At 48.5% G+C, this 27,779-nt stretch overlaps 1 protein-coding gene and 1 long non-coding RNA gene across 3 annotated transcripts in view; one reads left to right on the forward strand and one right to left on the reverse strand.

The window, feature by feature from the left end:
- The first annotated feature begins 483 nt into the window (after positions 1 to 483).
- RAB7B (RAB7B, member RAS oncogene family) lies at positions 484 to 26,854 on the forward strand. 2 transcript variants are annotated; one of them, XM_030813110.1, is made up of 6 exons: positions 484 to 644; positions 9,721 to 9,789; positions 10,326 to 10,452; positions 11,171 to 11,386; positions 18,123 to 18,248; positions 24,655 to 26,854. In XM_030813110.1, exons 2-6 carry the CDS (start codon positions 9,737 to 9,739, stop codon positions 24,730 to 24,732), a joined length of 600 nt encoding a protein of 199 aa, XP_030668970.1. In that variant the 5' UTR covers positions 484 to 644; positions 9,721 to 9,736; the 3' UTR covers positions 24,733 to 26,854. The 2 variants fall into 2 exon arrangements, with proteins under 2 accessions (XP_030668970.1, XP_030668971.1); XM_030813111.1 differs by lacking the exon at positions 18,123 to 18,248 and having other exon boundaries at positions 502 to 644.
- The window catches only part of LOC115835163, a 42,576-nt gene continuing 40,282 nt past the window's right edge, over positions 25,486 to 27,779 (reverse strand). The window contains exon 4 of the long non-coding RNA XR_004030124.1: positions 25,486 to 27,576. This is a non-coding gene — a long non-coding RNA (uncharacterized LOC115835163). The remainder of the gene's footprint in view (positions 27,577 to 27,779) is intronic.

Genomic DNA, 27,779 nt, shown 5'->3' on the forward strand with positions numbered 1-27,779 from the left:
GAGGAGTGTGTGTGTGTGTGTGTGTTGGAGTAGGGGAGGAGTGTGTGTGTGTGTGTGTGTATACAGGTACTGGGATAAGGGTAAAGCATGAGGACCAGAACCTCTTCCTACCAGGATGGTGGTAGGACTGAATCTTCTACCCATGTGTATCTAAAACCTCAACGAAAACAAAAGGGCCCCTTTACTGGGTGGCTTCCAGCAGCAGAAGCAGAAGTTTCTAAAGCCAACCAGAGGCTCTTTATGGTGCCCACAAATGGGGCATGTTACCCTCCAGGCCCCCTGACCCACAGCTCCCACCCTCATCACCATGGGCCAGGGTTCCTATAAACGAAATTCTTGAAGGGCCCAAATCCAGTCAGCTCTGGAGCCTAGCTTTTCCATTCCACTCCACCCCCTCCACCCACACAGCTGAGGTCACCCGGCCCAGCCTCTTTTGCAACTTTCTCAAGTCTGTGCACGAGAGGCAGAGGAGGAAAACTCAAAGGGAAGTGGCGTGGCTTCAACAGACTTTCTTTTGCCTGTCTTTGTCCCAAAGCCTTTTCCCTGGCCCTGCTGAGACCATCGCTCTAAGAAGAGACCACCAGACTGAGAGAGGACTCCCAACTGCCCTCAGAGCAGAGGCCGAGTGCTGCACAGCCACAGCTGTAAGTGCCCCGGGAGCTTGTCTCAGTGCTTCTGTCTGACCTCGCAGCCCTGGGAGTTATTTGGGTATTTGGGTGGAGGAGTGGAGGCAGGGAATGCAAAGATGAGATTTCCAATCTGGCAGCTGCAGAGTTTAGATCCAGCCCAAAGACCCCACCCTGGAGAAACTCCCAGGGTGTGGCAGCAAGAAAGGACTTCCCTGCCTGTGCGAAGAGCCAGGGCCCAGCTCGGAGACCCACAAAGGCCATCAGTCCCAGGATGCAGCTGCTGGCCCAGTCAGAAGAGGGTGGCGCTGCTGCCTCAAATCTGCAAGACCTGCCAGAAACTAGAGCCCTGCGTGAGGGCAAAACCCTGCTGTCACCCAGAGTCCCCTTGTGACATTGACAGAGCTCCTTCTGGGATGAAATTGTGTTGGCCCAAAGATCTCATCAGGGGAAGCTTGGCCCCTGGAGTAGGAAATTATCACTCCTGTTCTAAATCATAAATATTTCTCCTTGCCCAGTGCTGCAATGCCAGGGGAGCCAATGAATAGAGTCAGATGGATCTGGGTTCTATATCCAGTTCTTGACCCAGGTATCCATTGGGCTTCAGTGGTATTTTGTAAACTGCAAGTGCTCTATAATTGCTAGGTATTATGTATTAATACAAATAATTTCTTTGGGCTTACAGATCAATCTCCCACCGCGAAAGTCCCACGGAGATAGTAACTTGTCTGTATCTTTAGATCTGCACAGTGCTGGGGCTTAGTAAGCATGCCTGTGCCAGACAGATGAACAGATGGATGGATGAGTGGATAGATAGCTGTTCATGGAAACCTCTAGAATCCCAGCATTGGTCAGGCTCTTTAGTGGGATACAGAGAGGTGTGAGGCACAGCCCTGCCCTCCAGGCATGGACAGTCTACTCGAGGAGACAAGACCCTCAAATAACCTAAAGAACGAGAGCACCGAGCCACCTGAAACCAGGGCTGCGGGTGCACTTCCCAGAGGGAGCAGGTCTAGACCTACTAGGGTTGAGGTGGGGAAGGCGGAATTATGAGCATTACTGGGAGGCAACAAAGCCTTGTGCTCTCTACACAGCCTCTTTTCACAGACAAACTTTGCTTCCAAGATTGTAGGTCCCATTATTTTTTAGGGTGGATATATTTGTCCTTTTCCAAGGTATGGGATCGGGAGGGGAGGTGGTGAAAGTGGACAAGAGCCTGGTAAGATAGTACTATGCGGGCGGGAGACTCTGTCTGCTTCAGAATCCTCACCTGCCCCTGCTCACTCATCTCCTGTCAGCAGAAGTGATACGCCACCCAACACAGATGCGACAGAAGACTGTGCCTGGTTTCAGGTTGGAGCCAGCGGGGTAGGGAGAGAAAGGAAGTGAGAAGTGAGAGCAAAGGGGGTTCCAGCGTTCTTGGAGGGCTGGTCCCAGACCCTGGGGCTTGGCAACAACTCAGTCCTTCTTACTCCACAGGAGCTGAGCTACTCTGTAGCTTTGGCAAATGGGCAGGACCAGGACTCCAGGCTTAGAAGTGCTGCCAGGCAAGAAGGGGAAAGAGTTGGGGACCTTCCGTGGGGAGTGAGTCACCGCAAGTTCTGCTCTGTGTGGACTGGGGCTGGCTGAAGGCAGAGTCCTGCATTTCAATCCTGCTTTTCACTGTTACTTAACAGTAAAGGATGACTCAGCCTGGCCTCTAGGAGGATTCGTTGGTTTGAAGCATCTGAGTCAGCTGAGTGGGTGGAATGAGGCTTAAAAAGACGGCTATTGCCAAAGCCCAGCAGAGATGACATGGAAAGGGACTCCAACCACTGAGATCTGCATGTGCCTCCTAGGCGAGCCAGCCTGTGTCACCCCACAAGCTGCCCCCACCTCCCACAGACCTGGTCCCAGTCACTCTCTTGTTGCTCCTAGTGACGCTGGGCCCAAGGACTGGGCTCTTATAAAATAGCAGCCTCAGCAAACTCCTGCCCTTCTAGGATGGGGTAGGGGAACCTGCAGTGGCAGCACACCCTGAGTGAGCATCCAAGGGGAAGGAACCAGGGAGGGGGTTGGATGCGGGATCCCAAAGTTAAGGCCGAGGTAACTTACAAGGATCTTGAGCACCTTTTCTGTGGCCCTCAGGAGAGATACTCCTAGGAGCAGGAGGCAGCTCCATGGGGCAGGTCTAGCTCTACCTTTCGTGGATGTGGAAAAGATGACTCAAGCACAGGGTGGTGCTTGGCATAAATGACCTTTGAGGTCCTTGCAGGAGTGTGCTGGAGCAGGCTCCACGCTGGTAGCTTAAAGTCAGCCATGGTAGAAGTGTTTACACCACAGGAAGTGGCAAGCATGACCTACCAGGGCCCTGGCCTCTAGACTCACCCCCTCTCCCAGTTGGTAAACAATTATCTGGATCCTTCCCAACTTGGAGACCGTGCTGTGCTATAAGATCATGACACATGTCACCTGCAGAGGAAGCCACAGCCACGAGTGATGTCCATTTTACCCATGAGGGAACAGATGCCCCAAGGTTCAGTAACCCACCCAAGGTCACAAATGTGTGGAGCCAGAATGAGAATTCTGAGTCCCAAACTCATGATCACTCCATGGCACCAGACATCCTCACTCTCTTGCTCACAGAAGTAATTTGTCTTATCTGAAAGTCACGCTCAAATTACTTTGGGCTGCCATCCACACATCTTTTTAAAGAAATGTTAAGTGATTATTTGATATTCTTAAATTACAAAACAACTTAGCCTTGTGTAACAAATTTTAAAACAAAACATATATAACATAAGATGATAGCGCTTAGCCTCTAATCTACCTTTCCCATCTCTCTTATGAATCATTTAGTGTATATCTCTCCTTAGCTTTCTGTATCACACTATATAAAACGTTCAGTGATTTTCTTTTTTCTTACTTAAAGTCATCATGTATAGCTTCCCACGTCATTATTTCATCTTTTTAAAACTGCCCTTGGCCAGGCGTGATGGCTCACACATGTAATGCCAACATTTTGAGAGGCCAAGGAGGGAGCATCACTTGAAGCAAGGAGTTTGATACCAACCAGGGCTACAAAGCATGATCCCATCTCTACAAAAAATGAAAAATAAAAAATCAGCCAGGCATAGTGGCATACACCTGTAGTCCCAGCTACTTGGGAGGTTGAGGGGGGAGGATCACTTTAGCCCAGGAATTTGAGGTGGCAGGGAGCTATGATCATGCCACTGCACTCCAGCCTGGGCAAAAGAATGAGGCCCTGTCTCTAAATAGACAGATAAATAAATAAATAATAAAACAGCCAATTGTTCCAGAGTATTAATGGATCAGAATTGATGTAAAGAGTCTCATATTGATGGACAGTTAGATTACAGCAGTGCTTTAGCAATCATCTGTACAAATATGTGTTTGAGCATATGCATGAGTATTTCTGTAGGACAGATTCCTAGAATGAGAACCTAGGCTGTGCGTGTATTAAGTTTGTTTTTTTTTTTTTTTTTTTTGAGACAGAGTCTCGCTGTCACCCAGGCTGGAGTGCAGTGGTGCGATCTCGGCTCACTGTAGTTTCCACCCCCCGAGGTTCATGCCATTCTCCTGCCTCAGCCTCCCGAGTAGCTGGGACTACAGGCGCCCGCCATCTCGCCCGGCTAATTTTTTGTATTTTCAGTAGAGACGGGGTTTCACTGTGTTAGCCAGGATGGTCTTGATCTCCTGACCCCATGATCCACCGGCCTCGGCCTCCCAAAGTGCTGGGATTACAGGCATGAGCCACCGCGCCCGGCCACGTGTATTAAGTTTTGATATTGTCCAATTGCCTTCCAAAAAGACTGTGCTAATTCACACTCTATCAACAATATACAAGAGTGTTTCCTTAACACACTTGCCAACCCTAAATATTGTCGTCAATCTTTTTAAAAATTTGAGAATGGCATGAACCCGGGAGGCGGAGCTTGCAGTGAGCAGAGATTGTGCCACTGCACTCCAGCCTGGGTGACAGAGCGAGACTCCATCTCAAACAAAACAAAACAAAACAAAAAAATTTTGCCACTCTACTGGGTGAAAATAAACGGTATTTTGAAATGTTAATTTCCTTGATAATAAGGTTGAGTATCTTTTCAAAGCTTACTAATTCTTTATAAGATTTCAGTTGGTAACTTGTTCATGTTCTTTGCCCATTTTTGATAGGTGTGTTGCCTTTTATTTTCTGTATGAGTGCCTTACACATTGTGCATAGCGACCTACTGTTGTATGTCTCACACACACCTTCTACTTTCCTCATCCTGCCCCAGCATTCCCTTCCTAAGCACACCGCTGGCCTCCCTGCATCAAACCCTCACCCATCCAGCCTCTGAGCTCTCTAACAGGGGCACTATGGAGCAGGGCATGTGAGTCTCATTCTAGTTTTACAGACAGTAGAACCCAGTAGTTAAGAGAGCTGGCTCTGGGGTTAGGCCTGGACTCGAATCCCAACTTCAAACCCTGCTCTAACACGTGCAGGCTTTCTGTCTTTAAGGCTGAACTGCTTAACTGCTCTAAACATCTGTTTCTTCAATGGTAAAACAGATAATAATAGTATCAATCTCACAGGCTATCTTTGTGTGCAATAAAATAGCTAACATTTCTTGAGTCCTTAATTTGTGCCAGTAAATGTATCACAATATCCTATGAATATTGTATTCTGTCTGTTCAATGTATTATAATAACATATAATTCACTTACCCCTGACAATGCTATTGTGTATTTGTGTATTCACAAAGCCCTCAGCACAGTGCCCACCAAACAAATGTTAGCTTGTAACGTGAGATGTACTCCAGCCCTGCTGCATGGTCGTGTGACAGCATGTGAAAGCATTGCCCTCTGCCTAGCATGCCGCGTCTCTGACCCTGTGGCCAGTCCTCACACACAGCTCCTGTTGGGCAGCTCCAGTTCTCTCCACCCACACTGTATCTCTCTGCCACTTTGGCAGCCTTTGTCTGTCTCCTCCAACTCTCCTAGGGTTTTGTTGAAATTCACCAAATCTGAGCCCAATACCCTAGATTCCTGTGCACACAGATTCCATGGGTTCAAACTCTGGTGATTAGGAGGCATGACACAGGAAAGCCTTCTCAGCGTTTTTTGTTTGTTTGTTTGTTTGAGACCGAGTCTTGCTCTGTCACCCAAGCTAGAGTGCAGTGGCAAGATCTCGGCTCACTGCAACCTCCGCCTCCTGGGTTCAAGCGATTATCCTGCCTCAGCCTCCTAAGTAGCTGGAATTACAGGTGTGCGCCAACAAGCCTGGCTCATTTTTTTGTATTTTTAATAGAGATGGGGTTTCACCATGTTGACCAGGCTTGTCTCGAACTCCTGACCTCGTGATCCGCCCACCTTGGCCTCCCAAAGTGCTGGGATTACAGGCACCCGGCCTGCCTTCTCAACCTTTGATTCAAACACTAGTTCTTCCATTTACTCCCTGTGCAGGCTTGGGTGAGTTGTGATTACTCAGCTTCTTGGAGCTTGGTTGTACTTGTCTCAGAGGGTGATGGTGAAGATGGCCTGCCCTCGGTAGAATACTTAGCACAGCCCACTGCGGGGGCTCAGCCAGTGCTGCCTCTTCTCCCGCTTCTTCCTGCCTGCCTTTGGTTCTGACTCTCTTTCTAAGGCATCGTGTTGCTTTTTAAAGCTAATTTAGCACGTTGTATCAATGCCTTTAGGAAACAGCTTCCCTTTGCTCCTAGGCCCCTTCCAAACTGATAACAAATACTTCCAGAGCCATGCTTTTCCAGGGGTTTCTGAACCATTTCTCCCTTGGCTGATTTCCCTTGTGGACAGCAGCATCCATTACAAAATGCCAGCCCAGGTTCAAGCCTTGAATTGCCACCTTCTACATGTTGGAATATAGGAAATGTTTGCTGAGTGAATGAATGAATGAACAAATGAGTCAGTGCCAGGATCTTTGTTCAGATATTTACAGCCCATCTTAATCTTGCTTCCTTTCCAGCCTTTCCTCCCTTTACACCTTTCACCTCACTCTTCCCTGAAGCAAATTGCCCACTTTCTCCATTCATCTGTTCCCAAGGCTTTGGTTATTTCGTTCCCTCCCCAACCACATGCTTCATTTCTTCAGGATCTAATTCTGCTGAATTCGCAAGCACTTTCCCCGTGCCTCTCCTGGGGTACTGTGTATTTTCTCTCTGGTGTCATCACTTAGCCTCTGTCCTTTCTTCCTTGGTGACTCCGTGTGGTGGGTTCCTATTTGCTCCATCTCTGTGCTGTTCCAGTGTCTAGTGCAAGGCTTTGCATGAGGTAGGCATGAAGGCATTTGCTGCATGAATGCGTGGATCATCAAGAAGACCCATTGCTCACCATGCCAACCCAGCACTCCTGGGTTAGAGCAGAAGTTCCAGTGCCACCAACTCCAGCTCCTAGGACAAACAGCTCTGAGCAGAGCTTCAAATCACCTTTGGTCTATGATATGGTTTGGCTTTGTCCCCACCCAAAATCTCATCTTGAATTGTAATCTGAATTGTAATTCCCATGTGTTGGGGAAGAGACCTTGTGGGAGGTGATTAGATCATGGGAATGGTTCCCCCATGCTGTTCTTATAATAGTGAGTGAGTTCTCACAAGATCTGATGGTTTTATAAGGGGCTTTTCCTCACTTTGCTCTACACTTCTCTCTCCTGCTGCCATGTAAAGAAGGATGTGTTTACTTCCCCTTCCACCATGACTGTAAGTTTCCTGAGGCCTCTCAAGCCATGCGGAACCAATTAAACCTCTTTCCTTCATAAATTACCCAGTCTCAGGCAGTTCTTTATAGCATGAGAGCAGACGAATACAGTCCATGACATGGTTCATGAAGGGGACACTAACAATCCTAAATCTCTGGGGGCTTCTCGTTTTAACTTTGTGTCCCAAGCACAGCTCTCATGGCCAGTGAGGTCCAGCTCCAGCAGATAAAGCATTTTTCACCAAGAAGGCATCTTGAGTCTTTGGGGCTCAGCTGGCTCATTCTCCAGTTGGCTCATTCTCCAGTTGGAAAGCCAAGACTCAGAGAGGGGAAGTAACTGGCCCAAGGTCACACAGTGGCAAAGTGAGAACCAGAACCAAGACCACAGGATGTCCTGTTAACAGCTTTTTCCAAGTACCAGGGGAAATATAAGCTGGCCAACTTTTGACACCTTATCTGAGAAGAGTCAAGTCAAAGTTTATTCAGCATGCTTAGTGCATCCAAAGACAAAAGACCCAGGAGTCAGGGATAGTGGATATGCATATGTGCATATATGGGTGAAACAAAGGGCCAGTTAAGCATATATCCTACAACAGTTTTGCTTTACCTTGTCAAACACACACACACACACACACACACACACATGCATTTACATTTCTCTTATAGGAACAAGACATATTTATTGTAAAAAAAAAAAAAGAATGTATTAAAAAGCATAGAGAAAAAATTAAAATCATGCAATTTCCTACTGTAGTCACCATGCTGTATAATATATCTCTTGAATTTACTCCTAGCTAACTGAAATTTTTTATCCTCTAACATCTCCCCAACTGCCCACCCAGCCCAGCCCCTGGTAACCACCATTCTACTCTCTACTTCAACGAATTCAATTTTTTTAGATTCCACATATAAGTGAGATCATATGGTATTTGTCTCTTTGCCTGGGTTATTTCACTTAACATAAGGTCCTCCAGGTTTACCCACATTGTCATAAATTGTAAGTTTTTTTTAAAGCTGAACAGTATCCATTGGGTACATGTACCGCATTTTCTTTACCCATTCATCCATTGATGGACACTTAGGTTGATTCCATATCTTGGCTACTGCGAACAATGCTGCAGTGAACATGGGAGTGTAGACATCTCTTCAACATACTGATTTCATTTCCTTTGTCTATATATCCTGTAGTGGAATTGCTGGAATTTTTAATATATTTCTTTCCAAGCCTTTTTCTATACAAATGGGAACTCATTTAAGTGTTGGGGTGGTATTGTGTGTACAGTTTACCATCTTCTATTTTCTTTTTTTTAATTATTATTATACTTTAAGTTCTAGGGTACATGTGCACAATGTGCAGGTTTGTTACATATGTATACATGCACCATGTTGGTGTGCTGCACCCATTAACTCGTCATTTACATTAGGTGTATCTCCTAATGCTATCCCTCCCCCCTCCCCCCACCCCGTGACAGGCCCCAGCGTGTGATGTTCCCCTTCCTGTGTCCAAGTGTTCTCACTGTTCAATTCCGACCTATGAGTGAGAACATGCGGTATTTGGTTTTTTGTCCGTGCGATAGTTTGCTGAGAATGTACCATCTTCTGTTTTCTATTTAGATCCTAAGGGATCCTAGGTCATGAGCATTTTCCCATATTATTGTAATATTCTCAAAAACTCCATTTAATGACTGCTTAATAATTCATTGTGTGCTATGATTTAACCACTACTTTAGTGTTGGATGTTTATAAACAGTACAGTGAAGAACATTCTTGAACAAGAGTCTTTACCCACATTTCGGATAATTTCTTTAGGACAAATTCCTAGAAGTGGACGGCGGGAGCATTTTTAAGGCTCTCAATATTTGCTGCCAATAGCTTTCCAGAAACATGTATGAATTACACCCCTGCCAGCTGCATTAGAGAGGAGCCTTTTGATTCTGCAGTTGCAGCAAGACCTCGGGCTGGGGGAGGGGCACTCTTCCATCCAAAGCTTCTAGGCAGTCCTGACAATGGACCCCTTGTCCTGCCCACCCCCATCTCTTCTTCCTGCACGCCCCTCCATCCCTGACTCCAGGCTGGGCTGTCTGCAAGGCCTCTGTTCAATCCTGTCCTGCCTTCTTGGCACTCCAGGCTGCCTCCAAGAGCAGGGTTGGTAGAGCTGAGGGATGAGAGATTTGCCCGTCCTGGAGAGTCACCACCCTTCCAGCTTTGGGGAGGCCCCCAGGGAAAATGAGGGAGAAGATATATGAAGATTGCTGAATTATGTGACTCTTTTGGAGAACCCCACCCAGTCCTGGGCCCAGGGCAGTAACTTGCCCATTGAAAAGGGGAAAACAGAGGCCACACTCAGCGACAATGGCCGCAAGGAACACTGGCCAGCATGTGGATGACCTCTGTTTCCTTACAGGCTCTGAAGCCCCTCTATGAATCCCCGGAAGAAGGTGGACCTGAAACTCATTATCGTCGGAGCCATTGGGTAAGCCAAGCTCAGATCTGGGAGTTGGGAAGCAGCCCCTCACCCAAGGACAGTGAGACCTCCTGGTGTGTTCCCACCTCCCATAGGTCCCTTTCCGATTCAGGGTGACACCAGCAAGTGTATCCCATCCCCAAAAAAGAAGCTTAGTTGGGAGAAAGAAGCTGCATGTAAACAGATGGTTTCTAGCCCTAGATCTGCAGTGACTCTGCAGTAACCAGCTGTGGGAATTAGGCAAGCCATTTAGCATCTATCTGTCCTCCCATGTCCTACACACACAGAAAAAACCTGACCACCACTGTAAGATATTCCACTGTCTCCAGACTACTCTGCTCACTTTGACTGGCTTCTACGTCTAGAAACCTTTTCCTACTCCCTTCCTATTCAAAATGTGGTCCATGGACCACAGAAATTTGAAATTCAGAATCTCAGGGAGAGATAGTGGCAAGAGGGGCCTGGGAAGATTCTGAGAATGGTATGGAAGCATGTGCATGTGTGTTTGCATGTGTGTGTTCACATGTGTCTGGAATTTTCCTCAGTGTGGGAAAGACCTCCCTCCTTCACCAATATGTGCACAAGACGTTTTACGAGGAATACCAGACCACACTGGGGGCCAGCATCCTCTCCAAGATTATCATATTGGGTGACACAACTTTGAAGCTACAGGTGAGCAGCCCTCCTTTTCCCTCTTCAACATACATATACTGAAAATCCCCCCCACGCCCTGACAGCCACTCATGTAGCAATGTGAACCAGAGCTAGAACGGTCTAGAGCAGAGATGGGCAAACTTCAGCTCATGGGCCAAATCTGGTCCACCTCCTATTTTTGTAAATAAGACTTCACTGGGGCACAGCCATATCCATTGGTTAACTTATCAAGTTATGCACTACAATGGCAGAGTTGAGTAATAATTGGCATATAGAGACAGAATGACCTGCAAAGCCTAAAATATTTACTATCTGCTATTTATAGAAAAAAAAATGCTGATGCCTGATCTAGAAGGAAGGACATTAATCCAGGAGTTGAGAGACCTCATGCCTAGTCTCAGGTTCTCTGGAAAACTTGGCAGGTGATCTTAGGCAAGACATTCCCAAGGTCCAAGTTTCCAAATCTGTCAGATGGGAATAACAATTGCCACCTTGATGACCCAGAGGAAAAATGAGAGCTCAGATGTGAAATTACTCTCAGGATGTTAAATGTTACTGCAAAGGTGTTGGAGTGTATGTGGGTGGGAGGGTTCTTCTGTATGAAAAAACCATATGCACCTGTACCAGGCCTTGCTGCTCCCTACCCAACAAAAGAAGCCTTGACATGATGTAACCCAGCTGGGCCTCCTTCCAGCCACTCATCACAGCCCCATGGGGCGGCTGCTTTCCCCTCCAGATCTGGGACACGGGCGGTCAGGAGCGGTTCCGCTCTATGGTGTCCACGTTCTACAAAGGCTCCGATGGCTGCATCCTAGCTTTTGATGTCACCGACCTGGAGTCTTTTGAAGCCCTGGATATCTGGCGGGGTGATGTCCTGGCCAAGATTGTCCCCATGGAGCAGTCCTACCCCATGGTGTTGTTGGGGAACAAGATCGATCTGGCAGACCGGAAGGTACTGTTCATTCATTTATTCATTCAACAAACATTATATGAGCACCCACTATGTGCCAGGCACAGTGTTAGGTCCCACACGTACAGAGCTGAATCAGGCATAGTCCTTACTTCAGGAATTTCACAGTCTAGTAGTGGATACAGACATTTTAAAAGATAATTATAAAATAAAATGATTATGATACAATATGGTAAATGAAATAACAGAGATACACCTTGGGTATTTAGGGACCACAATAAAGGGGCATCTACCCAGGCTCAGAATATAGGACAGGTTTCCTGGAAGAGTTGGGTTCTGGGCTGAATAAACGGCATGATATAAGCTGAGAAATGAAGGCAATTTTGTCCAGAGACAGGGAACAGAGGAGTTAAGGCATCAGATGTAGGCAGGAGGCAGGTCTCAGTGGAATTTGAATTAATCTGTAGCACAGGGTTTCTGCCTAGGGTCAAGCTGGAGGTCTGCAGTTATAAATTCTTGGGTATACAAGTTTTCTGGGGAAGAAATAATTTTTTTTATTAGCTTAAGCATATTCCAGACCATCGGGTTAACCGCTTGACAGCTGGTCTGCTCTGTGACTACAGTGACCCCACTTGTGTAGGTGTTTACCGTTACAGGGCATTGAGAAGACAGCACTTTTAATCCTTGCCTACTTATGAGGAAAGAATATGGTAGACTGAATTTGTAAAAGATGCTCTTAGGCCAAAAGTCCAGATGCCACCAAAAAGAGCTGTTTAAACTGTTTCTCTTTTTAGTGTTTCAAATAGAGAAAAGTAATGGGGAACTGGATCATCTGAACTGCATTTTCACAATGGTTCAAATAGAGAAAAGCAATGGAAATGAGGCATCATTTGGCATAATGAAGTGTGTTTATGGATGGAGAAAGGGAGGGAGGGGTGGTGCTTCCAACTGAGCTACCATCTACAGAAGGGAGAGCCTCTGATTCATAGAGAAAGAAACATTTTTGGTTTGGACATGCTGAGTTTGAGGAGCTTGTACAACTAGTTGGAAATGGCCAGCAGGCTTTGGAATGCATAAGAATGAAATTTCAAAGAAGTCTGTGCTGGAAATAGAGATCTAGGAGTCATCGGTTCTGTGGTCACTTCAGGTTGTAAACTCCATGTCAATTCTCTAATTGCAAATATCTAGCCTCAGATAGTAAGTAAAGTCCTAAGTTCATTCAAAGGCAAGGTGTCTCCATTTTTTCCCCACTGGGACCAGCTGTGGGTGAGAACCTTGTGGTCTAAGAGAAGGAATAGGTCCTTAGAATCTCATGGCCAACCTTGATGTCCACACTTCCTCCTCTTATCTGGGATAGTAATTCCGATTTCAGACCCTGTCAGGAGTGAAGCAGGAAGAGGGAGAAGAGGTCAGGAGAGCACGGCCATTCTAATTTGACTGGTACTATCATAAGATAGTCTTGGTCGGGCGCGGTGGCTCACGCCTGTGATCCCAACACTTTGGGAGGCCGAGGCGGGCAAATCATGAGGTCTGGAATTCGATACCAGACTGGCCAACATGGTGAAACCCCATCTGCACTAAAAATACAAAAGATTAGCTGGGCGTGCTGGTGGGCGCCTGTAATCCCAGCTACTCGGAAGGCTGAGATAGGAGAATCACTTGAACCTGGGAGGCGGAGGTTGCAGTGAGCTGAGATCACGCTACTGCACTCCAGCCTGGGTAACAATGTGAGACTTCGTCTCAAACAAACAAACAAAAAAAGACAGTCTTGCATTCTCTGGCCTGACAGGTGTTGCAAGCTCTTTCTTCTGTGGGTCACTCCTGTGCGTCCCTCAGAAACCTCCACTGGGAACATTTCGCTGTACCTCCCATGACAAGGGTGTTGCATTCTCCTCCTCAAACCCTAGCTTTCAGCATCCCCACCCCATGGGGGTCACCTTTTCCTCCAAGCAGTCTCTAAATGGGATTTAGCCGGCCCCAGCCTGTTGCTCTTGCTCTCTCTCTCTCTCTCTGTTGAATCCACATGTCCTTCACAAGGCACACTCATGCATTCTGGCTCCACTGGGGGGCAAGGGTAGCTGGTGCCTGGTGCAGCCTCTTCTCTCTCTGCCCTGTTGCCTGTTGCCTCAGATACCTCAGGTGTGTGTCAGACACCAGTCCACCACATCCACCAAACTCCAGCGCTTGTACATTAACGACTCTCCTCAACATCATCTTTCAGCTAGAGGTGAGTTTTTACCTGTTCCTCCTCTTGGGAGAGGCAAGGGTAGTTGTACCCACAACACAACTCTCTCCAAGAAAATCCCTCCTAATCCTCATTTTCAAGCCCTTTATATCCATGCTGTGGGATTTAGAGTCATCCAAGAGAGTCTTGGTCATGAGCCTTTGGGAATATGTACCCAGAGTGGACTGTCTCCACCTGCTTTATATCTGACATCTGTCCAGTTGCTGTGCCTCTGCCAAAACTTGCATTTTAGGTTCCATCTTGTTTCATGTCTGTAGGGTGTGAGGAGGGAAGCTGGGGGAGTTCTAGACCAAGAGTCAGTGAAATAAGTGGTGCCATCTTCTATTGAGAGGGAGGAAACCAATACAAGGCTTAAGAACCATGAGGAAGCTTTGCCAGTTACTCTTGGGAGAAGTGGGAGGAGGAGCTACTTGGGGACAAGGACAAGATCTGATGGGTGACACCAAGGACTCCAATGAAGGAGGAGACTGTGAGTTTGAGGTGGGGTCTGTATAGGGTACAAGACAGGAGCAAGGAACTTGGACTAGGGCTTTTCCAACCAAGAGAAGATGAACGACAGAGCTGTGAGGGCACCGAGAAACCGTGAAGGAAAGAAGAGGGACCGGGGAAGGCAGAAGGGCTAGGGCTGGGGCAGCGGAGGCTGGGGAACAGGGCAGCAGGAGGAAGATCCTGGGGAGGTTGAGGGAAAGGAGATCGGGGCACAGGAGACCAGGTTTCTTATTTTACAGAGGCCCTGAGAGGAAGAGGCTGACATGGAGAGATTGTGGGCAGCAAAGGATTTCTGAGGCTACCACGAGAGGTGGCGGCTGCGTGTTGAGGGGTTAGGAGGCCTCACCAGATGGCTAGTGTTTAGTGAATGAGGGGCACCTGGCAAGGTGAGGAGGGCAGGTGGTGACTTGCAGGAGTAGAGGGGGTCCAATCCAGGCCTCAGGGTGGGCGAGCTTTGGTGTGCAGAGAGAAGAAGAACAAAGGTTTGAAAGAGGCAGTGAAGCACCAGGCAAGCCAGCCCCTCTGTGGGATCTATGGTGAGTAAAGTTTGCAAATAGCCCCAGTGGGGAGGGCAAGAGGGGGCGCTGGGGAAGCATGACTCTAGGAAAAACCAGGGTTCAACCAGACAGGGAGGTCCCTGGAGAGGATGGAGTAGGGGTGAGGAGAGGATGGAGGAGAGGGGAGCCTGTCTCTCAATAAGGTAGGCCCACAGAAGGGGTTTGTAGGGAGGTAGAATAGGATAGGGGAGGGGAGGAGGCACTGAGCGACAGTGAAATCAGGACAGGACGTGGAGAGGACGAGGTGGGTGGGAGAGAGCAGAAGGACTTTAATTCTGAGACCTGGGATTATAAAGCCCCAAGAGGAGAGGCTGGGAAGTGCCGGCCCTCAGATGTCCTTACTCTGCACAGACCTAGCAAGGGCTCTGCCTGCCCCTGGTCGGGTGTGGACATGGAGAAGGGGAATCAAGACGTACGTTCTTGAGGCGCCTTCTCCTCGGAGCCCGACCCGCAGATGTGGGCTCACAGCCGCCCACCTGGTCCATGTGCCTCCGCGGTCCGGACCGGTTCCCTCCTCTGCGGGGTGGAGACCAGAACACAGACTTCCTGAGACTGAGTGATAATAGGAAGGATGTGATTTCCATAATGGAAATAATGGAACAAGGAAATGATCCTCCTTATTATTATCTCCAAGGGACAGCTGGGAAAATACAGCAGCTTCTCCTACCTAATAAGAAGAAAATGAGTATTTAAAAATGTACTGCAGCTTGGCCCAGTGGCTCTTGCCTGTAATCCCAACACTTTGGGAAACCAAAGTGGGGGGGATAGCTTGAGCCCAGGAGTTCGAGACCATCCTGGGCAACATGTCGAGATCCCATCTCTTAAAAAAAAAAAAAAAAGTTTTTAATTAGCCAGGTGTGGTGGCACACCTGTAGTCTGAGCTACTCGGAAGGCTGAGCTGGGAGGATCACTTGAACACGGGAGGGAGAGGCTGCAGTAAGCCAAGATCACACCACTGTGCTCCAGCCTGGGCGACAGAGCAAGACACTGAAAAAAAAAAAAAACCCACACACACACACATACATACATCATATATACACACATATACATACATATATACACACATATTTATAATATATATTGCTAGTTTAGGAAGGTGAGAAAGTTCTGAAGATGAACAGCGGGGAATGTACAATGTGCACACAATATGAATGCACCGAATGCCCGTGAACTGTATGCTTAAAAATGGTTACAATGAGCCAGGTACATTTTATCTTTAATCCCAGTGCTATGGGAGGCTGAGATGGGAGAATCGCTTGAGGTCAGGAGTTCAAGACCAACTTGGGCAGCATAGCGAGACCCCCATCTCTCCAAAAACAAAACAAAACAAAAATTTTTTTAAAAAGTGTTTAATTTAAAAATGGTAAATTTTATTAGGTATATTTACCACAATAAAACAGGCATATATAGCCAGAATAATTTTAAAGAAATTACTGATTTAGCTTAAAAAAAAATCCCTGCTCCTTCTACAGAAGGTAATAGTGAAAAAAATAATTAATTAGAAAGAATAGCTTTGCTGGCATCTGTGCTACAAGGAATTTATTCACTGGGGCGTGAATCATTTGCTCTGTGCTCAGGTGGGTAATTTCTGAGTTACCAGTGATTCCGTAGGCTTAAGATCATGTTTTCTAAAAATATCCTTTGTTATTCTTAGTGATGGTTTAATGGTTTAGTAATTAACATTAGTAATGCTAATTTTAGCACTTGCATAATCGATTATTTTAAATGCACATGAGATGGAAAAGCCTCATAAATAAAATGATGGCAACTGGACTAATTTTGTCAAATATTTGGCCTCCAATGAACAAGCAAAATTGTAACCAGAAAAGTGAAATGTCAATAGTATATTGCTGACCAAAAGCAACATGAATGCAAGTAATACTTTCAGAATTGTCATACTTCCCATGTCGCCAAGTATCACACCCTGAGCTTATTTTCAGAGTCAGAGCCTAAGTTATAAATAACTTTCATTTTATAAATAAAAGATGAGACAATTTTTAAAATCATGAAACTGTCTCTGGGATTGGAAGAGAAAAGTGAAAAATACTGTCTGGAGAGCTTTCTTCCCAGGCCAGCTTTCTGAGGTTGGGGTGGGGAGGAGGGGGAGATATAAAAAGAATGTTAATTTGCAACATAATCACAATGATATTTCGGAGTCTGTATGCAATCATTCCAAACCAAACAGAGAGCAGGGAAAAATGAGATTAAAAAGTCTGTCATAACCGGGCATTTGGGTAGATCTGGTCATGGTAAGTCAGAGGAAAGGGTCAGCTGAGATCAGCTGGGACTTTTTATCCCAGTAAGACAGACATTCCCAGGACCTGCAGGAGCCACAGAGACAATTAAACAGGGGCAGTGTTTGATCTGCCTCGGCCTGCACTGTTCTGGGAGAGGGGTGGAATGGTCCTTTCTCCATGAGAAAGACCTTGGCTCCCCTAAATAAATTGAAATAATGATTATAAAGTGCCAGGCTCAGCAAATGCTCAATATGTGGTCATTTCCCCTTCCCCAAATAATTAGACATCAAACTCGGGGGTACCGATCGTCTTTGGAAGTAACCCAGAGGGCTTCCAGAGCATTTCCAAGCCAACATCACAAATTGAACGCCGTTTGCACTTGGGCAGAGATGTAGTTATTCAGCCTGTGCCTAGTGGCTCATGTGTGCCAGACCAAGAGCTGAGCTCCTGACCCTGGGCTCCCAGAGGGAGACAGAAAAGGACAGGCACAGTTCTTATGCAGTGCCCTGTAGAGGGCAGCTCAGATGCCAGGGGGAGCACTGAGCTGGGGCTACATCCAAGCTCTGCCTTCTCTCAGCTATGTGATCTGGGGCAAGTTGCTGAACCTCTCTGAACCTCAGTGTTTTTGTCTATAAAGTGGAACTGATAATGCCCATCTCACAGGGTTATGGAGAGGATGAGATGAGTTCATACATGATAAAGTGACTAACACAGTGCCTGACCCATAGTAGGAGCTTATTAATTGTTCCTAGGACCCTGCCCTGGGGAAGCAAGGTCAGCTGAGATCCGAGACTGCCCAGCAACAGGCCTCCTGAGTGTGAGCCTGCTTAGCTGGGCTGGAGAAGAAAGTCCTCCCTTCCTGCCCTTCCTGGCTGGTGTCTCTCATGTGCAGCTCTCCTTGAAGAGACTGACAAAGGAGGCAATGGTGGAAGACGCTCTTAGTTTAGGCCTTAGGAAGGCAGCAAAGTGCAGTGGGCTGTAATTCCGCCAGGCCTGTGTTCAAATCCTGCTTAGCCTCACATACTCTGGGCAAGTTTTTTTCCTCCAGGCCTCCATTTTTTCATCTGTGAAATGGAGCTAACGGTTCCCACCTCCTACATTTATATGTAAAGTTATAGACACTTGGGAGGTTCTCAATAAATGGGAGTGGTGGTGGGCCTGGTGGGGATGGTGGGGATGTGATGGTGGCAATGGTGGTGATGGCGATGATGATAATACGGGAACCACGCCTATTTCTTTCCCTCATTCAGGTACCCCAGGAAGTAGCTCAAGGCTGGTGTAGAGAGAAAGATATTCCTTACTTTGAAGTCAGTGCCAAGAATGACATCAATGTGGTGCAAGCCTTTGAGATGCTGGCCAGTCGGGCTCTGTCGAGGGTGAGTGGCTGTGGTGGCAGGACCTGCTAAGACTGCCCCCTGGATTGGGGAGCATCTCAGGAGCTTCCAGAGAAGAACATCTTGGGTACGGGCAGAGATGTGGGTGGGACAGGATTGCTCATCGTCTCAGTTAATTAGTTGTGGAATGGGTTCAACAGCACTCCAGTTCTGGAACCACAGAATGCCAGAGGGAGAAAGCTACCTTAGAGCATGCAGTCAGAGGTCTGTCAATCCAGCTAACTAACCAAATCCCTTGTGGAGTATCTAAAAACTCCAGTCCTGTACCTGAGCCCTGGAGACCCTAACTGAGGAAGGGTTTGAGAAGTGATGGTCTAGTCCAATCTTCATTGGTGGGAGGTGCCAGGCATTCACCCAAGTGAAATATCAAACCTGCACGAGTTGCTGACATCTCCCAATCAAAAAGATGAATAGACGTAGACCCCTAGGTAAGAAGGTTCGGCAAGAATGTATTGAGTGTGTGATAGGCACTGTACAGGCCTTGGGACCCTCTGTCTCAAGAGGCAGGCAGATGGGCCCCTAAGTGACTGCAATACAGTGTGGTCTGGTGGGGCTGGACTTGGGGGTAGGGCCTAGAGGAGGGGCGCACAGATAGCCCATGCTGCAAGGAAGGAGAGGGGGCGGGGAGGAGGCAGGGAGAGGGAAGAAGGGAGTGGGAGAAGGGAGAGGTTTAGGTTGATGGCCAGGTTTCCAGCTTGGCAAATGAAGGGACAATGGATTAGTGATTCCATGAGCCAAGCAAGACAGGGAACAAAGGAGAAAGCAGGGGCTTCATGAGAGAAAGGGGTAATGACGTCCATGTAAGCACATTGCATTCAAGGTTTCTGGAGACACCAGGTGGAAACATCTGAATTCTGCAAGGAGGTGGGGAAGACCGTGGAAGGCTGCCTGGAAGCAGTGGCATGGTTTTAATGTCAGTCTGATGTGGAGTTTGGAAGCCCTGGGATTGGCATGGGGAGGGGCTCAGCTTGTGTCATCATTCTGCCACATCTCATCAACATGGGCTTCTTAGGAGAGGGGAAAGGATCATCGCAGCAATGGTTCTGAATTGAGGAAATGGGCAAATGAGGATATGGGACTGGAAGCTTCCCTTATGTGGAAGCATCCGCTGCCCTCATGGGATGCCCTCTGCAGCTGCTATAGAAAGAAGTGTTCCAGGCCCCAGCGAGGGGTTGTCCCAGAGAGAAAGAGGCAGCAGCTACCTCTAGCGGCTGCTCAGGGAGCAGAGCCCAGCTAGGCATCCTCAGGCCTCAGAGCCCTGATCTTAGGGTTCCCCCGACCCTCACTGGCTCTTCTTCTGCTTCCCCTCCAGCCCTCACTGTCTCGGGAAAGGGAAAGCAGCAAGGTATCCATCTCTTAGTGCTTGGTCAGGAAGTGTGGCTTTATTACATGGGTGGTGTAGTTGGCTCCCGAAGCACAGGCGTGCCTGCTCTTGCTGTCCTCCTGGAGTGCTGAGGAATGCTGTTTGACCTTGGTGGTGATATTGATCAATAATCCTCCACAAGCACAGTGCAGCGACTGCCAAATGCTTAGTCACCAGGAAGCATCCATCAGCCCACAGCCCGTGTCTGTGCATGCTTAGCACCTGTCCTATCTGGGGAAGGAGTATCCTTTATTCTTCAAATGATGTCCTTCCTACTATATTGTGGTTAAATCAGGTCCTTCTGACTGTGTCGCTGTTATGACGTGGTGCTGTTAGTAGACAGTGGCTTGTCTGCTTGCATTTTTTTTTATAACACCCTTTCTTGGCAAAAGAATAAATGGGTAGCAATCCCATGTCGGTCCCCCATGTTTATGGGGCATGTGCACTGATCAGAAGTCTGGAAGTCACAGGTGTGGTACCTGCGGTCAGACTGGCCTGGATTTGAATCCTGCCCTGGTTCTCTCAAGTGGACCCCTTGGCAAGACATACGACTATTCTGAGCTTCCATTTCCTCTCTATAAAATGAAAATAATTTGAGTCCATAAATATCCATTGAGTTGTCAGGCTAGAGCTGGAGATACAGCCCTCAGTGCACTTGAGGTCAGTAGAGTGAGACATCCATAAGTGACTGTCCCAGAGTGACAGGAGTGCTGTGGGGGATGTGATTAAGGTGACAAGGTGACTCCCAGGCAGCTGGTGGTGAGGATGAGGATGTCTGCTCAGAGAAGTGACATGTCAGAAGGTTTGGAAGGCAATTCACAGTTTGCAGGTGGAGATGGTAGGCCATGGTGGGTGTAAGCCGGAGGGGAAGAAGGGCAGAGAGAAGGCCAAGGCCAGAGACCCAGGCATGAGTTCCTGGGGCTTACAGGAGACACCTACTGTAGGTCATGTTGGCAAGAAGAAGAAACCTGGCGTGGAGGAATGTCAGAGCATGGGGACATAGTTAGTGAGGAAGCCAGCAAGGCCACCAAGGCCTGGTGCACCCCGACCAGGAGTTCAGATGCCATACCACAGGCCCCCACCTTCCAGACGGCGCTGCTAGGCTGCCCAGGGTACTCAGGAGCTCACCCAGGACCTTGAAACCCAACAGGGCACAACTTTCTGCAGTGTCTTTGTTACTTAGAAATTTGAAGGAGAAACTTGTTCACATAAAAACAAACACACTTAACTAGGGCATAGAATGTAAAATTCACATCAATTCTAAAGATGAAACAGAAGTTTACAAATATAGATTTTGAGGTCAAAGAAAAGTTTTCAGAGGCATTTCCTATAAGGAACTTCCCTTCCTTCCCAGGGAGATTGTGGGCTTATTTGCTCCAGCCCAGGGTGTTTTGAGAGGAGAATGTGGGAGGCGCTTCTATAATAAGAAGTGAGCCCCCAGCTGGGGTGGAAAGAGCTGGGCCTCTGAAGTCAGAACGATCTGGCTTTATACCTGGCTCTACCTCTCTTTGTGTGTCCCTGAGCAAGTCATGCAGCCTCTCTAAGCCACCACTTCCCTAACTTTAAAGTACAAATAATAATATCTTCCCCATGAGGTTATTGTGAGGGTTAAATAAAATACTATTGTAGTGCAGAGAGGGCATTACATGCTGTTTTAAAATGGAGCTGCGTCATAGGGTTTTCAGCAAGGGAGCTTGGTGCTGCCGAGAGGATGGGCTCCATGGGTGATGATGAAGAGGCTACTGCAATAGTCCAGGTGTGAGAGGATAGAGCTGGCAAGGTGAGGGTGAATTAAGGAGACTTTGGAGGTAGAAACATCAGGAGCTGATGATGATCAAATGCAGGGAGAAAGGAACGGGAGCAGTTTAGGCTGATGACCAGGTTTCTAGCTTGGCAAATGAAGGGACAATGGATTAGTGATTCCATGAGCCAAGCAAGACAGGGAACAAAGGAGGAAGCAGGAGCTTCATGAGAGAAAGGGATAATGACGTCCATGTGAGCACATTGCATTCAAGGTTCCTCGAGACACCAGGTGGAAACGTCTGAGTTCTGCAAGTGAGCCTTGTAGTAAAGAGAGCAATATTTGAGGCACCTGCTGAGAGCAAAGTAGGTGTTCAGTTAACATACTGAAAGAGACCGGAGTAGGTGTTCAGTTAACATTGTGAAAGAAATCAGAGTAGGCGTTCAGTTAACATTGTGAAAGAAATCAGAGTAGGTTCAGTTAACATTCTGAAAGAAACCAGAGTAGGTTCAGTTAACATTGTGAAAGAAACCAGAGTAGGTGTTCAGTTAACATTGTGAAAGAAATCACAGTAGGCGTTCAGTTAACATTGTGAAAGAAATCAGAGTAGGTTCAGTTAACATTCTGAAAGAGACCAGAGTAGGTTTTCAGTTAACACTGTGAAAGAAACCAGAGTAGGTGTTCAATTAACTATCTGAAAGAGACCAGAGTAGGTGTTCAGTTAACATTCTGAAAGAAATCAGAGTAGGTGTTCAGCTAACATTCTGAAAGAGAACACAGTAGGTGTTCAGCTAACATTCTGAAAGAGAACACAGTAGGTGTTCAGTTAACATTCTGAAAGAGAACAGAGTAGGTGTTCAGTTAACATTCTGAAAGGAAAGGTAGATTACTTAAGTAACCAATTTAGCCACATTCAAGGATTAGGGTATTTAGTTGTTCCAAAATATGACGAAGGATGCCCTAATAATTAAAGAAGAGATATCCACCAGCTTTGGAAGATATGGGGTGGTGAGGTTTTGCTCCAGAAAGTTAGCAATGCCGGCTGGGCATGGTGGCTCACACCTGTAATCCCAGCATTTTGGGATTACATCCGGTGAGGCAGATGGATTGTTTGAGCCCATGAGTTCAAGACCAGCCTGGGTGAAACCCCATCTCTACTAAAAATATAAAAAACTAGGTGGGCATGGTGGCACGTGCCAGTAGTCCCAGCTACTTGGGAGGCTAAGGTGGGAGGATCACCTGAGCCTGGGAAGTCAGGCCATGGTGAGCCATGATTGTGCCACTGCACTCCAGCCTGGGCCACAGGAGTGAGACCCTGTCAAAGAAAGGAAGAAAGGGGAAGGGGAAGTGGGGGAGGTGAAGAGGAAGGGGAAGAGGAAGGGAAGAGGGAAGGGAAAGAGAGGGAGAAGGAGGAGGGGGAGGAAAAGTTAGCAATACCATCCCTGCTGGGGCTTGTCAGGCCCAGCTCCGGTAGCATGAGATATCGCCTAGAGGCCCAGTTCTTTTGGGGTTAATTGGAAAAAGACAGAATCACCACATCCAGTGGAGGGAAGTGGCCGGGCTGGCAGCTGCTCAGTGAATCACAGCAGCTTTACATGGTCCTCAGGATGCAGGACTTAAGGCAAGGCCACCAAGGTGGCCAGATTGGGGGAACAGAGACAGACTCCCACAGTCACACCCCCACTGAAATGCTGCAAGCATTGGAATAGCGTTGTATTACTTATACAGTTAGATTCACAAGTTGTCAAGAGGCATGGGGCCTGGAGAAGAGAATGACATAGAAACCTAATTATGGCCTGGAGGTTTTGCAGGAAATCTGAGGAACAAGATGCTGCCATTGTCAAGTGAAAATGATGTCATTAACGGAAAGAGCTCAGCGGTGACTTGGACCTGGGGAGGGTGCAGATGTTATTAGGGCAACACTGGCATGAAAACCTCAGGCTTTCATGGGCAACAAATGAGGATGTTTCTCAGACCTACCCCAGACGGCGCTCGCTCTGCTAGTCCCAAGATCCTACCAGGGTGGGGGTGAGAGATGGGGGATCCCCAAGAAACCAACTCCGTGATGAAGGGCTGGACCCAGGTTCAGCACCACGAGCTTTGTGCCATCGGGGTACGTTACTGCTCAGTCTGGGGGTGGCAGTGAGTGATGGGGTGTCAGAGGATCTTCTTATGTATTTCAGGGGACCACCATCATCAAGGTGCAGGAGGCAGGGCTGGACACCACCTCCTGAGGTCTAGGGTCATAAGCATTAAGGGTTTGGTGGATATTCACCAGCTGGGTGTCTGGCCTGAGCCTGGGAACTACCGGGGAGATAAAATCAGAGACGAGGAGGCAGCACCCCTGTCCCTGGAAGTTGCCTCCTGAGAAGGACACTTGAGATGGACTGCCAGGGACAATTTTGTGTGATACACAGGAGGCTCTGCCCCTGCTCAGGTCCACACCAATGTAGCACAAACCCCTTCCACATAGAGTGAATGCTCATCACTCACCCCGAGGCCCACAGTACTGGCTGTGGGAGGAACATGACCGCGACTGAGCTCTGTGACTAGCGGAGGCCATAGCAGCATGAAGAGATGGGATTCCTTGAAGAAGAAAGCCTTCAGCCTGAGGAACCCATCTGCTTAAAGAAGGGCCCCGTCCTCCATACCACCCCAACCCTGAACTGGGGAGCGGGGGCAGGCTCTTGGTGAGAAGTGGAGCCAGCTGGAAAGGCAGAAGCTTGGCAGACTGAGAAGAGGCTTCCTCTGGACCCTTGTTGGGACAAGAGAGACTGGAGAAGCAAAAGGGCCCAGGAGAAACATTGAGTCCATTTTAGGGAGGGCTGCCTGGATGTGGCCAGGACAGAGGACCGACTGGGCTTTTCTAGGCATGAGTAGGGGAGGCTGGGAGGTGGACAGGATGAAAGGAGGTTGGGGTACTGGGATATATTTCTCCAGGAGAAATGAGGAGTGGCCATCACCTCTCTGCTTAAGCCCAAATGACACCTCAGCTGTCTCCTCTGGAGAATGGAAGGTTATAGGACATGGCTGGAGGTCAGGAGACTTGGGCCACTAATTCAGACACTGACCTGCTCTGGGCTCCTGGGAAGAGGCTGGAGGGGAGACACAGGGAAGAAGGAGGGTGGGGAACTCCAGTGGCTTCCCTGTCTGGGCCTCAGTTTCCCAGAAGTATAATGGGGAGGAAACAAGAGCCCAGGCTCTGAGGCCCACTAAGAAATGAAGGGCGGGCGGTGCACTCTGTATCTTAGGACATGAATGCTGGCCTCTCTTTCCTTCCCCAGTACCAGAGCATCTTAGAGAATCACCTCACAGAATCCATCAAGCTCTCACCAGACCAGTCAACGAGCAGATGCTGCTGACCTCCGGACGCCTGCTCCGGATGCCCAGAAACAGATCCTGCCCCGAGCCTGCTCACCCCAGGCTTGAGAACAGGTGACCATCCCCCTCCAGCCCCACTGCCTGCCCAAGCACAGCGCAGGGGGCCTAAGTTCTGCAGCAGAGCCCTTGACCCCCGGTGCTGGACCCAGAGTCAGAGGGCAGCCCCTGGCTCAGGCTGAGTATAGTGAGAGAGTCTGGATGAAGCCCGGAATGTCAGAGCCAAACCCTGGCCCTGCGGAAGTCACAGTTTCAGCAGTGGCTCCAGCTTTCCCCGCCCATCCACCCCTCAAACACTCCTGCTCCAGGATGCACATCTCCGCAGACCGGCCACTGACTGGCGTCTGATTACATCCTCCTGTGGACAGACCTTCCTCACCCGCTCGCACCTCACACCCCTCAGCCACAAGCAAAGCTTTGGACAATGGCACAGTTCAGCCTCCTTCAAGGAGCAGAGTAAGGAGTAAAGGTCTGGACCCCACATGCCGGGCCTGCCTCAGCTCCTGGCAGAAGCTCTCGTGCCTGAGACCCCCTCTGCTCCCTCCAGGGTAGAGGACTGAGGGAGCACAGGAGAAGCCGCAAGGGACCGTGGCTCATTCCTCCTTGCTGGGTGCTCAGGCAACTCACATAAATCTCTGAGTCTCAATTTGTTTATCTGTCCGGTGGGGGTGAGATGTGCCTTGCCTGTATCACAGTGTGGTTTTGAGGACCAGAAGCTGTGCTTAAATCTAGTAGCTGTTGTCAATATGCATTTATTTACTTCTTTGACAAGTTTATTTTTGCGTATCTACTATGTACGATGCATTGAAGTCCAGTGACAAACAAAACAGACAGGGACTCTGCCCTCCTGGAACCGACATCTGGTGAGGGAGAGATGCAGACTCTAGACAGATATTTCCAAATAGCAGGTAAGTGCTATAAACAAAGGGAAACAGGGTAATGGGATAGAGTGACAGGGGCTGGGATGAGTTGCTATTTTAGACAAAGTGGTCCAGGAGGGCTTCCCTGAGGAGGTGGCATTTGGTCTGAGGGCTAGAGAATGGGAAGGCAGCTGTCACCTGAGAGCTGGAGAAAGAACATTCCAGGGAGAGGGAGCATCAAGGCTCAAGCCCCTGAGGCAGGAACAAGCTTGCCATTTTCCAGGAACAGTGAAAGGACATCCATTGACCTAAGACTCACAGCAGCTGTCCCAAAGACAAAGCAAAGGGGACCCAGCTCCCTTGGGTGGTTCCTTGATGCTCTGCTGCCTGACCACCAGAGGGCAGCAGTGCTCCTTCTCTTCCAGGCTGAGCAGCAAGTGGATGCTCATGAATGCCTTAGGAGCTGGGGTTTTGTCCTTCAGATGCTCAAAGCTTGTTCACGGGGCACGGGGCATGTTGGAGGCATGTTCGGCCCTTTGGGATTTCTGAGGCAGCGAATTCCAATTTCTTAAGCCTAGTAAGAAATAAGTAAAAACTTCGATATACATGACTCAGGCAAAAAATCAGCATCTGTGGCAAATACTAGAATGAGATGCAAGAAAGCTCACTGCAGGCAGTCTCCATCCCTGCAGATTCTAAGGCTGGAATCTTTTTCTTCTGGCTCCAGGCAGCACAGAAAGGGCCTAGCCTGGAAAGGGTGGACAAGATGTCCTCTCAGGGTCTTCAATGGCCAAGTCCACGCCCACCGCAGAATCTTTCTGTCTACCCAGAAGTATCCTTTCCTGAGTTCCAAGCCGAGCTGGGGATGTTAGCCTATGACTGTCATCTGATTTGGAAGGTACACCTAGGGATCGGGGGGAGATCAGCAGGGGACTTTGGGAGCCACTTCTCCCCCCACTTGGCTCTGGAGTGTGAACTGGCTCATTCTGGACACCAGCATGGAGCCAGCACAGGAACAGGGGGGCGGCCTAGAGCACAAGCTCTATCTGTGTCCTTCAGAGCTCCCGGGAAAAATGATGTGCCCTCATGGGAATGGCATTTTGCACATCACACAGGCTGTCCTGGGAGTCAGACAGACTGGATTGTCACATGCGGTGTGTATGCAGGGGCTTGTGCACTGCAGTGGACCTGTGGACCATTTCTAAAGGTGCACAACAAATAATAAATGTGTCCTTCTTTGTTTTTATCTTTTGTGCTACTTAGATTTTATATTTTTAAAAATACATCTACGTGGTTCGACATGAAAAAGATACTAAAGGGCAGACAACTAAAAGTGAACTGAGACTGGCTACATAATTTACAGAACCCGGTGCAAAATGGAAATGCCGGGTCTCTTGTTCAGACATTACTGAGTTTCAAGACAGCAACAACAGAGCCTTCAATCAAGGATGGGCCCCACTGAGGGCAGGTCACTCCTTCATGAAATCAATCCTTAGCAAACAATGAGTCTCAGACACACTGAAGCTAGAATGGAAAAGATTCTGAGTCTGCAAGAGCCAGAGCCACGCTCAGATTCAATACGAGTTCCAAACCACACATTTTGCACCTTCTTCAGACTCAGGAGCCAGGACAGAACGTTCCAAATGCAGGGTGGGGATTGCAGGGGCTGAGAACCCACAGCCTCCATTCTGTCACAACCAGGGGACACTTCGACCCATCCCCCAGGCAGAGGAAACTGAGCCAACAATCAGGGCCACACAGAGGCCCTCCCTATGCACCACCCCCCACCCCACTTCCACCCTGCTCCCAAGTCTGGGACTGGCCCTCAGTGCCCACCCCAGCAGGCATAGGGATTGGCAGAGGGAGGCAGCATCTGGAGGCTGTGACTTCAGGCCGGGACAAGTGGCGCCCACTGGAGCCTGGTTGGGGGTGTACAGGCAGCACCTCTGCGGTCCTTCAGCACCATCCCTGTAAAGAAGAGGGCCAGGATGAATAAGACCACCCCGTGCCCAGCACAGCCCCACTGCCAGGCACAGCTCCAGGCTGCCACTGAACAACAGGTAATCCAGGCCAGGGCTCTAGGTGGCACACGGCCTTGAGGCTTGGGAAAAAACAAAACCAAACCTTATCACCAAATAAACCTGGGCTGGGCCTGGGTGGCTGCCAAACCG

The sequence above is a fragment of the Nomascus leucogenys genome, chromosome 5 (assembly GCF_006542625.1).
Source record: "Nomascus leucogenys isolate Asia chromosome 5, Asia_NLE_v1, whole genome shotgun sequence".
NCBI lineage: Eukaryota > Metazoa > Chordata > Mammalia > Primates > Hylobatidae > Nomascus > Nomascus leucogenys.

Excerpts from the sequence above, each read along its gene's own strand:
- RAB7B (XM_030813110.1), top strand. The coding sequence starts at position 9,737 with ATGAATCCCCGGAAGAAGGTGGACCTGAAACTCATTATCGTCGGAGCC. Across the intron at positions 11,387-18,122 it reads TCGATCTGGCAGACCGGAAG|GTACCCCAGGAAGTAGCTCA; the intron begins GTACTGTTCATT and ends TCCCTCATTCAG. Across the intron at positions 18,249-24,654 it reads CCAGTCGGGCTCTGTCGAGG|TACCAGAGCATCTTAGAGAA; the intron begins GTGAGTGGCTGT and ends TTCCTTCCCCAG.